Genomic DNA, 12,529 nt, shown 5'->3' on the forward strand with positions numbered 1-12,529 from the left:
AAAATGAGCTATACTTACTTTCTAAGAGATCATTACATAACCTATATAAATCTATTTGGTTCACATGTTTTTTGGCAGTCTCTAAACCCTCTATAAAAACATATATATTATTTGATAAATCGTAGCTACTTATCCAACTATTCATTGAGTACATAGGTAATTGCTCATGTGATTGTACTGGGAGGTTACAGAATTGGTTATAATTTTCAATGAGTAGCGGCTTTTTCTTTGTCCTCCAATACCTATTTTCACATGCCCTATTTAGTTCTTTTAACACATGTATTGTAGCATTATGTTCCAAGCATTTGCCTCTTAAATAAAACTTAGCCGCCAGGTATTTCCTCCTTACAAAGAGGGGCTGTATGCACAGCTCACTTTCCATGACATGTATTGGGGTACTTCTTATAAATCCGCCAATAACCCGCATAGCTTGGTTTTGCACTTTGTCCAGTTTGCATAAATGGTTTTTAACACTAATATCGTACAAAAAACAACCATAATCCAGTCTACTACGTAGGATAGAGATATATAGGCGCCTAAGATGGGTTGGATGGACACCCCACTTTGCTCCAGCTAGAACCTTAAATACATTTAGAAATTTCAATGTTTTCTCACGGGTTTCATTTATGTGTCTTCCCCATTTTAGGCTTCTATCTAACCACATACCTAGATATTTCACACAATCCACCTGTTGCACCTTATTGCTGCCTATCTGTAAATTTACTCTATATTTGTTTACATTCCTAGGATGACCTCAGACCTCAAATACACAGACTTTAGTTTTTTTATGTGATACATTAAGACCCATTCCTTCTACTGTGCTATTAAGAATATTTAAGGAATCCTGTACTGCATTAACTGCATCCGAGAGGTGTTTGCGGCTGGCATAAAGTACAAAATCATCTGCATATTGTGATACAAATATATCTCCCAGCTGTTTACAAATATCTAGAGTCGCTATGTTAAATAGTAAAGGAGATAAGGGGTCCCCCTGTGCTAAACCCATTCCCGTAACTCGAACTAAGGATTCATGACCCGACAAGCAGAGGCGTATTTACAAATTTGGCGCCCCGGGCCATTTTGATTTGCCGCCCCCCTTCATCAAAAAAAACCTGCAACAAGTACCTTTGGGGTGTGAAATAAAAAAAAACTAAACATTTACCATTTACTCACATAGGCATTTACATTGTTTTCCTATGTACAAATTGGTTGACAAAATCATCAATAACGCTGTCGTAATTTAAAACGTTTGTCAGCTCAGCTTCTATATTAAGAAGAGCTAAGCTATTCAGGCGCTCTCCGCTGATAGTGGAACGTAGATATTTTTTTATTCTTTTGAGTGCAGAAAGGTGACGTCACTAATGTCACTATTCTAGATACAGATTTATATGGGCCGTTTTTGTCACTCAATGACGATGCGACCTCGTTATATTTGCCTGATCTGATCGGTGACCGGTGGGTACTGCTGGGTTTTGGCCATTGAGAATCAAGGTGAGATATGGCAGTCAGGCTGGATATAGCTAAGGAGTTCGGTCGGGTCTGGCATCGAGTCTGCTCGAGGGACTATATGTTATACAAATGGATCGCTAGCTTTCACATGAGCCGTATAGTAGACGGAAGCTGCTCCGATAGTGTGGACATTACCGCTGGCGTTGCACTAGGTTCTGTGCTGTCATTGCTGCATATCAATGATAATCATTGCTATGCAGACGACAGTAGTAGGGATGCGTATTACACAGGCCGTACCATTATCCCTCATTCTGTGGTGCTGGAAAGTCATGAAAAGTATTGTATTTGTACCTGATATCGAGAGCACTCTATCTGTACTGAGTTTCGGCATGGGATCGGAACAATTTAGTGAGATTCAATACCACGAAGACACAAGAACCGCCCGTATGTATATAGTCAGATGGGTAACAAATAATGTTAGGTACGTACGTGAAAACGCGAGCGTAGCGAGCGCGAAATTTTTTCGAGAAAATAGTAGGTACATTTTTAGGGTTTCGTACTTTAAAAGGAAAAAAACGGAACCCATATAAGATCACTTTGTTGTCCGTCCGGCCGTCTGTCTGTCTCAATATAAAGGGTCTTGACATGACAGAGGGCGGCAAAATCGACAAGGCTTGTTATTTAAATTTTACAAATAAATAGGGGAGCGACAAAATTCTGGTCGACCCTATCTGAACAGCTAATAAAATATTTTTTTGACCCAAATTTGCCGCCCCCTAAAATCTGCCGCCATAGGCTTCAGCCTACTCAGCCTAGTGGTAAATCCGGCACTGCGCCGTACTAATACTTCTTGAACGAAAATGTTGCTTAATTTAGGTACTTGTTGGTAGATATTTTTAGCAATTGGTGGGGTTTGAAGCGTTCGTTTGTTTATTAATTTAAATGTCAATTAAAATATAATAAAAAATATAGCTAAGTTTGATTATAAAAGGCGCCCAGAAAAAGCCGCAAGGGGGCGGCTTCGCCGCCCCCCTGCGGCCTGCCGCCCCGGGCCATGGCCCCCTTGGCCCTATGGTAAATACGCCCCTGCCGACAAGTCTATAGCCAGTTGTCGTGAATGTAAAAACTGCCAAAGATATTTACAGATAACATTGTCCACACCAAGGTGGTCTAGTGTTTTCAGGAGACAAGTTAAACTAACATTATTGTAAGCACTGTCTATATCAACGAAACAGCCCACCGTGGCAAGCCCGTTGGTATACCCAGTCTGGATTCGTGAAACTAGCCTAGTTAAATTGTCCATGCAAGATCTGAATCTCCTAAAACCTATAGTCTCATCTGAAAAATGGTTTCCCTTTTCGATATACCATTCTAGTCTACGTGTAAGAATTGTGTGAAATATCTTGCATGGACAGGACAGCAGAGAAATTGGTCTAAAGGTCACATCTTGCCTTGTGTCTGCACCGAGTTTCGGTATAGGAACTATTTGAACGCTGCGCCACTGTATCGGGACAAAGCTGCTAAATAAAAATATATTAAATATATTTACCAGTACATGTTTGGCTACATCTGGAAGATGCCTAATCATAGAAAAGGATATATCATCCATGCCCGGTGCTGTATCAGATTGTTTGATAGCGTTCTTTAATTCATGTACCGAAATCGGCGACGACAAACATATGCTATTGCTAGCAAAGGTAGGGGCTGCGGGTGTTACATAATCTGGTGCTAAACTGCCTAACAGATGCTCAGCCTTCTCGCGGCTTATTGTTGTTCTAGGTGCTTTGTAGCCCTTCAGCCATTTCATTTTGTTCCACATTTCACTAGAGGATGTAGCACTATCAACACTATCACAAAACTTTTGCCACGCCTTAGCGCTTCCTTGTCGAATCAGCCGCTGAGCAACACTAACTTTATTTTGTAAAACAGATAAATTATCCGGTGTAGGGTTCCGTCTGAAGATTGCCAACGCTCGACGTCTCTCTGCAACGGCCTTAGATATATCTTGATTCCAGTAGGGTCTTGGAGTAAATTTTTGGTGACGAAGAGGATTCTCACATATTTTAATTATAGGAATTGAGGCATTCGCAGCTCTGTCCATAGCATCAATGAACTTGTCATATGCCATTTGTGGGTTCTCTGGCAGGATGAAGTCCGTGAATTCTTCTTGTGCAGTGGCTCTATACTTTGCCCAGTCGGCTTTTCTAAAGTTACGTCTGTTTTTATGTCTATCAGACTTATTAATATCGGTATTTAATTTAATCATTAAGTGATCGCTGCCAAGATTTTCGTTAAGTACTGACCAATTGAACTTTAAAGCTATATCTGCAGAAGCTAGAGTAACGTCAGGGGAAGATTTCTGTACTGCGCCGTTCACCAATTTCATTCTCGTGTGAGTACCATTGTTCAGGGTAACAAGACCCTTTTCAACACTAGAATCATGAATCTGTTCCCCTCTCACATCCATTTTTATTGACCAATTAGTGTGGTGGCCATTTAAATCCCCTGCTACAAGGCATTTCCCGTCAGCTAGTGTAAATATCTGGTCCCAGTCCCTCTGTGTAGTATAAGCCGTCGGTGGACAATATATTGATATTACATTTTCTAAGAAACTACAGTTTAGTATCTTCATATGGATCAATTCAATATGTGTGTTGGTTAGTTGAGAATTACATTGTTGTGCTTTAACTGATTTGTGGGCTAACACTGCCACACCCCCATATCCATCGCCACGATCAGATCTGAATATGTTGTAACCACTTATCTTGAATTGGCTAGCCGGGTCAAGCCATGTCTCACTTATTAAAGCAAGGTGTATCTTTTCTTGATGTAATAGCGATTCAAATTCTAGTCGTTTAGGGCGAATGCTTTGGGCATTCCATTGTATTACATTTAGGGTGATGTGTGAGTTGTTACGGTCCATAATTCTTTTATAAAGCTTAAGCCTGGCAGATCCTTCATATACTGTAAAACTATTGATATTATCCCCTCTAAAAAGGTACTCACACAACTTTTGATCTTATCTCTCCATGCAACACCTTCCTCTTCAAACAGTTTCCTCTTAAGTTTAGCCAACAACAGCTGCCAGGTAATTTTTTCTTTGTGCTCCGATCGTTCTTCTTGGCTCTTGGGACCACCTTCACTGACACTCTTAACCGACATGTTGTCATCAAATAAAATCTCCGCTTGATCTTTCCTATTTTTCACACTTTTCTTCTTGTTTGCATTCACTATCCTATTAGAGTTGACTTTACTTGTTTTAACCGACCCAGCGTAGCTAGACTTCTCAAGCTCATCTTTCTCTGTAGGAGGTTCCCGAGTATCCTGAGATTGTTCAAATAGAGCTTGTGACTCAACTGGTTGAGACGGTTCTTGTGGCAATATCTCAGGTGTAAACATTGGGGACGGAATATGAATAGTGTACATAGCAAGCGCCCTTTTATATGAACAATTAAATTTTGTCATCAGGTCTCTTATTTTCCGTTCTTTCACATACACTGGGCATACTTTCGCCATTGCCATATGACGACCCGAGCAGTTGTTGCACTGAAAGATTGTCGTCGTGCAATTAGGATGATTCTCTGAGCATTTAGGGCACACAATTTTACTAGAAGGGCACATTTTAACCGTGTGGCCATACCGCCAGCACCGTGCACACTGTGTTACAGGATAGTTATATGGAGCGACCTTGGTTCTAGTATCATAAATATAAACATATGTCGGCAGAGATGCACCCTTAAAGGTAATTCTAACAGCTTCACTTGTTACCCACTTTCCGTCAGCCGTATTCCTGCGTTTCAAACGTTTCACTGCCAAAATCGCCGTCTCACTTACAAGAACTTGTAATATCTCCTCCTCAGTCATCTCAAGGTCAACATCAAAAATAACACCATACGACTGATTCTTTTCAAGCGTTCTATGACATTTAAAGCCACCCTCGTTAAAGCGCTTTGATTGAATTAGCGACTCAGCACTGGTATCACTACTACAGTGGATCAACACTTTGTACTCATTAACGTATTTTATTCGTGTTATGCCCTGTATCCCTTCGGCTTTTAATAGTTTCGCTAATCCAAATTGCTTCGGTAGTTTTTCTGTACACGTAATACAAACTTCGGTCATAAAAGTTATTTCTTCCGCAGTTCCCGTCGCGACATTATTAACTCCCCTTCTGTTGAATCTTTTTGCCCTTCGGCCCACTCTAGTCCACTGCTCCTCTCCATTTATCTCCCTACCTCTTTTAGAGGGCCGATCTAACTCTAAGTAATGCTCGCTTTCCATGTTTTCACCACCGCCAAACACCATAACCTCACTTTCGTCACAAACCACGTCGTTATTCTTCTCCCTGTCATCACACTGATCACTTTCCGAAAGATTATCTTTATCCATCTTATCCATTTAAATACAGGCACAATCTTGAAATCATTGCTTGTGTACAAACTGCGCGCGTGTGACCTTGAACCGTACGAATTCGAGAAATAATAATTCGCCGCGTCCGTCGCTCACTAGCGCCCGCGCGCAACTGTGTAAAATATTACAATGTATTATTTTAAACCAATGTTATTTTATGAAATGTTGAACACCATTTTAGATATTAAGCATGAAAAGGGCGATTCTGTTTTGCGAGAGCTTAGAGCGTTTTCATATTGTCCGATCCGATGTCGGATGTAGTCACTACGTCAATAAAGTCGGGCCGGGGGCGCCCTCGCATCGTCGGCGCCGCGCCTGCTTCAGCGATCACGCACACTACAGCAAACGTTATGCCCATACAAACTAGAAATATCGGTCCGACAGCTGACAGGGGATCCGATATGTCTGAAATTATCGGAAGTGCCAATCCGATATCGGATAGCCCCTATGAGAAAGACATATGATATAATGTTAGAGAGTATCTTATAGCACGATGGCCACCGTTTTTGGGTTAATGCCATGCCATGCGGATCTCTGTTCTCTGAATAAATAAATACAGAAAAACATTGTTATACATTTTTATACTTATATCGGATCGGACAGTGTGAAAACGCTGATATTAAGTATTAAGTAGCCACAATTAATTAGGTATTAATTAATTTAAGTATAAAAAAAATATTCATTTTTATTTATTAGCATGCTTTTGAGATGTAAATAGATAATAATCATTTGTATCCAATAAAACAAGCTAGATATGTAGTTGACTATATCATTTATTTCACACTCAACAACTATCTACTCCAGAGGTCTCCAAACACCGGCCCGCGGGCCAAATCCCGCCCGCGACGCGTTCCAATCCGGCCCGCCGACACCCAAAGCGAGTGCCCACTGTCAGGCCCGCGGGAGCCAGGCTCCAGGGGTTCAGCATTCATTGAGAGTGGAACTGTTCCTAACAGCAGCAACCAGACACCTCCCGGCGCAAAAACCAACGGTGGCCCGCGCGAAAGTTTCTGAGGCGCAATTTGGCCCTCAGGTAAAAAAGTTTGGAGACCCCTGATCTACTCAATGACGTATATACAAAAGAAACATTTCAATAGTTATTTACGATACAAGTGCGGAAAGTAGGAAATTGGCAATGAGTGGCGATAGATTAAAACACGACCATAGGTAGGCCCTCTGGCTATGATTATAATTGTGACGTTGTCTATGAAAAGGGACCTTATTGTAGATGGCGCTTACGCCATTGTCAACGATGCTCCGATATAAACAATGCCGCGCGACGCTGTGCGGCGTAAGCGCCATCGACAATAAGGTCCCTTTTCATAGATAATGCCCCAATTAAGGGTGGAATCACAGCTATCAGCATCGAGCTGCATTTTATACACATGAGAAATTGCTCGTTAGTATGAAGATGCGCCTGCGCGTTAGAGATGCACCGGATATTCGGTTACTATCCGGTATCCGGCCAATATTTAATATCCGGCCTGTGAACGGATAATGACCTACTATCCGACCGGATACCGGATAGTAACATTGCTTAATTTCGGAGTAAACAAAATTGGATTCAAGAAACAGTCAGTCATAAATGTCATAATCGTACTCGTTTATTATTATAAAACAATTTAAACATTGACACTGACTTGCACGCAGTGCGCAGTGATTTCGAATCTAGAAATGAGTCCGCGCGAATGTTCACTAGGTAACAGGTCAAATTAAATATCAAAACCTGCACAATGCGCACCTGAAATACCGAAATGTAGGTAGGTATAGTTCCGCCGGCCGGATACCAGATATTCGGCCGATGGGCAGGCCGGATATTCGGTATCTGGCCAAACAACTATCCATTGCATCTCTACTACGCATGCTTTTAGCGTTCCGATGCGTAAGCGTCTTCATACTAACTAGCGATTTCACAAACTTTATCTAAAACAAATCTTCAAGTGGCAATAGGGTTAACAGCAAAAGCGCCCTTATGTCGACCGAACTTAGAACCTTTTCTGTGCTTATACTTTGTGTGTAACCGATTATGCTGCACTAGATGTCGCTTCTGCGTAAACGCTTTTTCACACAACTGGCATTCGAAGGGTCTTATTCCAGAATGAATTCTCGTGTGACGTTCTAAACTGATGCGCCTTAAGAACTGCTTATTGCACATCTCGCATGGATATGGTTTGATTTTCGTATGACCTTGGGCGTGGTACTGCAAACTGGCCAGTTGGGAGAACCTTTTATTGCATGTTTTGCACTCGTACGGTTTCTCTCCCGTGTGTACACGTAAATGGACTCTAACATCTCTTTTATGTGCAAATGCTTTTTGACAAATGTCACAAATATAGTCTTTTGACACTGGTTTGTCATTTGTATGTATTTTCATGTGACGGTTGACTGTGGAACGATTGCAGAACTCCTTCTGACAGTATAGACAGATGAATTGCTGTTCTTTCTTGGCTCGCTCGAGTCGTAGCTTCTCTTGTTGGAGTTTGAGGGCTAGGTCTTTATATTCCGGGTGTCGTTGGCGGTGCGCGGTCATGTAGCGTTTCTGGGAGAACTGTTTGGTGCAGATTTCGCAGGTGTATGTTTTTGGATAGTCAGGCGGTGGGTTTGAGTCTGTTGAGAAAAAAGTTTTTAATTTCACTTCATAATCACAGCTCTAGCAGCCCACGATACAAAAATAATAGGCAGTCAAATTTAAATCAAAGGATGTAGTGGCAGAGTGGCGCCAGTGACCGACAGGGAACCAGTAATACGACACTTAAATTTTTATCCAAGGTAATAAGGACAGGTAGCCGATTTCTTAATGTGGCAACACTGTCCAGTAGCTGCTCACACTGGTGCCACAATGTTACTAGAAATTACAATTGAATTTGTACTAAACTGCAAAACGTAATTCAATACCAAAAAAAGTGAGACTATGTTGCCACTGCAATAATTTGTTTGTAAAATAGTAAATTCCTTTTGATAAATAATCACGCTAAGATAATTTATTTATTAGTAAATTTACTCCTACGATTTAAAAAAGTACTTTTATTTACTTATTTTTACATAAATAAAGCAAGTTACGTAAACACCTCTACCTCGCTTAAAGATAAATGATCCGCATTTTACTTGTATTCTTGGGTACATAACATAATATAACATATTTATTTATATATGTATGTATGCATGTTTGTATATATGTAGGTTTCTATTGCTATTATCTTTATATGTGTAGTTTATAATTAGAATATTGTTTAGAATAACCTGATTTGTGATTCATAATTCTTCTCGTTGTCTACAATCCTGCACTAAGTACAAGTTTTCTGTTTGACTCAATGGTTGACTGGTAGAGAATGCCTCAAGGCATTAAGTCCGCCATTTGTACATTTTGTTATCGTGCAATAAAGTTTAAATAAATAAATAAATAAAATAAATACAAGACGCGCTAGTAAAAAGTGGCAACATTTTCTTACTTTTTTTAGTCTTGAATTACGTTTTGCAGTATAGTATTAGTACCATGGGACACTAGAGATTAAGGTACAGTCAACAGTAGAGTACAATCACCTGCAATAATATGTTACACAACAAAGGCCACAAACATATCTGACACAATCTTATTTGTAGAGCTGTAAGAGCATGTCACATATTTTTGCGGCCATCGAAGAGTAACATATTATTGCCGGTGACTGTACTAAGTATTCAAAATTATTTAATGTCAACCACCTGACATGCTATGCTACCTCTGCTGCTAACTGTGCTTTACATTTGTTACTAGGTTTGACATTAAGCTAAGCATAAAAGCAGTAACTCATTTTGAAATCTCTTTCAATTGTAGACAATATCATACAAGTACAAAGTATACAATTGTAAGACATTTCAAAATGAGTGACTGCTGTTATGCTTAGCGCGGCAGAATCACAGCACACATGTTAGACCTTTAACATGTTAGGCTATTGGTATTTAGAAGATCTTTTCATTATATGGAAATATTGCCCCACCGGGGTTTAATAATATGACGTGTACATTTTTGTATACTTATGTTATTTAGCATGAATAAATGAAATGAAATGATTTTGTGGATGTCCCTCACATTTGGCAATTACCTGGATGCACAATAGCAGATTATACAAATATCTCTTTAACAATGAATCCTTTGCATGATACATGCCAACTTCCTAACTATTTATTTGCTAAACATCCATACTAATATTATATAGGCGAAAGTGTGTCTATCTGTCTGTCTGTTACCTCTTTCATGCTAAACCGATTTTGTTGAAATTTGGTATAGTATAGAGATAGTTTGAGTCCCGGGGAAGGATGTAGGATAGTTTTTGTCGCAAATCATCCCTGAAGAGAGTGCAAAGGGGGGTGTAATTGAAAGAATTAATGAATTGCCTAATAATTGAAGTAAGCAATGCGCGAATTGAATGATTGCTATTAGCATTATCCAGGCGCCATACCTACTTTAGCTACTGTTACTAATTCCACGCAGACAAAGTTGCGGGCTTAAGCTAGTATTTTATAAAATATAGGGTAGGTGTTAAGTTTTGCTCTAGCTATTGTCCACTTGACGAAATTTGAATATAAACCTACATTAGTGCACAACTTTGTACGTATTGCAATCCTTAATGTCAAAACAATATATCTGTCTACAGAAACATGATATTTCGCATTTAGAAAAAATAAAAATCAAATATATTATTAGTGAATCTGATCTGTCAAGTAGATGAAAACTAGAGCATGGACGGAAACTAGCGCAATGACCCTATACTCACCAAGAGAAGTTGGTCCTCCATCTTCATTGTCCACAAAATAATCCCTTTCAATCTTGATGTCATATTTATGTAAGGTGTCTACTGTGTCCAAACCCTCGTCTTGCTCCTCTTTCATAAAAACGGCGCAAACATCGAGTGGCTCCTGACTTAGAGGGATATATTCTTCCATGATTTAATTCATGAAAATAAATTGCAATATTCATTCAAAACAAGAATAGTTCACATACTCTATTGCCGTTATAGGTGTATATCACTAAAATCTTTGCTTATTTAGTTATAAGTAATGTATTTCCAGTGAAACTATTATAATTTTTCGGAAAAATTAAAATCCAGTCGGTGACTTCGATCGCCCACTCCACTTTTGTTTAGCAAGCTGTCACTGTCAAAATGTTTTTATTTTTTTAATGCAAATGGTAAACTAGCATACTGGCTAGCATAATGTAACGCGGTTATAATATTAGCTAGAACAACCCTAATGACTAGCTACACTATCCGCAATGATAATGATGACTGGCGGGGACGACATTTGGTACTTTTGGTAGTCTCCGCCAGTCATCGTCTATCATCGCCTGCGACCCGCGAGTCATCGGTTTTTTGGGCACGCATCAAGGGGAATTAAGGGAATCGCCGGATGGTTGCGTTGTACAGGCGATCATGTGGATCCTAGTGAGTATTATATTCTTTGATGTGGATTAGTGAGTATTATATTCTTTGATGTGGATGCTTGCACGATGATACTATCATCGATCATCGCCGATAGTGTAGAGGAGGCATTAGGTGGTCGCCGTACGTGCGTTAAGGACACAACTATAAGATAGAGCGAGAAAGAGATATTTTGACCACACCAAGGTCGCGGTCCGGTGCGGTAGTCTGTTGCGGCTTTTGGTACAATCTACTTTGAGTACTGCGGGATGGAAAATAGAGACAAAGTTGACGAAATATAATAAAGTGAGCCGATATCTAGAACAAGATCGGCTCATTTTATATTTCATCAAATTTAATTGAGTTTAGATATTGTTGTTGTAATTACCTGCGTAGACACTCTGGCCCCTTCCCACCTCACGGGAACCAGTAACCAAGCAGGTGCGGCGGCTAAAGCGGCCGAAAAGCTCAAATTCCAGAAGTACAGGGGTCTCGGCCTCGAGTATATTTTTATGCCATTTGGGGTTGAGACCCTTGGCCCGTGAGGTCCTAATGCCCTACAATTTTTTAAAGAGCTTTCTAAAAGGCTTATCGACTTCACTGGTGACCGAAGAGCTGGCAGCTTTCTCGCTCAACGTATTAGCTTCGCAATACAGCGGGGAAATGCTACCAGCGTCCTCGGCACCATGCCAAAGGGGCCCAATTTCTTGGACGTGTTTTAATTTTATTTTATTTAGTATTAGTTTTTAGTTTTATTTTATAGATAAGTTAGTTTATTTTTCTTTTTAATGTTTGTATCTACCTTATAAATAAAGAATATCATTTAATATTAAACTAAAGGATGAAATTACCTTAATAATTAAAAAATAATTGAGCGAAGTAACACTAATATAAGTTACGTACATTACTTTTTTTTTGTTTACCTAGGTAATTAATGAATGAAAATCTTTATTTTCGGACAACTATTGGCCCGAGCTATTGGCCCATGGTAACTATATGGTATATGGTTCAGTTTTTAACGTTGATTCTTAACGAGCCTTTATGATTTGTACTCGTTACATGTATTTGGGAGCTTAATTTGAATAATACTTACCTATACCTACAAGTTATACATGTTTTACTGGAACTTGAATTTGGACCACAGTTATAAGCTGTGGACTAAAGTTACCTGATTTTACGGAACATATATATATTATTATAAAATATATCTTAAAACTAAAAACACACGATAATGGTAATAAAACACGGGCAATGAAACAATGTAAATGATTAGGTAT

General features: G+C 39.5%; 1 protein-coding gene across 1 annotated transcript; it reads right to left on the reverse strand.

The window, feature by feature from the left end:
• Positions 1-7,727: 7,727 nt before the first annotated feature.
• Positions 7,728-10,902, reverse strand: LOC134803684 (zinc finger protein 550-like). Its single transcript, XM_063776475.1, has 2 exons — positions 10,611-10,902; positions 7,728-8,466 (listed from the first exon to the last, which is right to left on the reverse strand). Exons 1-2 carry the CDS (start codon positions 10,777-10,779, stop codon positions 7,796-7,798), a joined length of 840 nt encoding a protein of 279 aa, XP_063632545.1. The 5' UTR covers positions 10,780-10,902; the 3' UTR covers positions 7,728-7,795.
• Positions 10,903-12,529: the final 1,627 nt, after the last annotated feature.

The sequence above is a fragment of the Cydia splendana genome, chromosome 27 (assembly GCF_910591565.1).
Source record: "Cydia splendana chromosome 27, ilCydSple1.2, whole genome shotgun sequence".
Classification (NCBI taxonomy): Eukaryota; Metazoa; Arthropoda; class Insecta; order Lepidoptera; family Tortricidae; genus Cydia; species Cydia splendana.

What these genes read in the sequence shown, in the direction of transcription:
- LOC134803684 (XM_063776475.1), bottom strand. Translation starts at nt 10,779, where the DNA reads ATGGAAGAATATATCCCTCTAAGTCAGGAGCCACTCGATGTTTGCGCC. An exon ending in TGGAGGACCAACTTCTCTTG is followed by an intron (nt 8,467 to 10,610) that starts GTGAGTATAGGG and finishes TTTTCTCAACAG; the next exon opens with ACTCAAACCCACCGCCTGAC.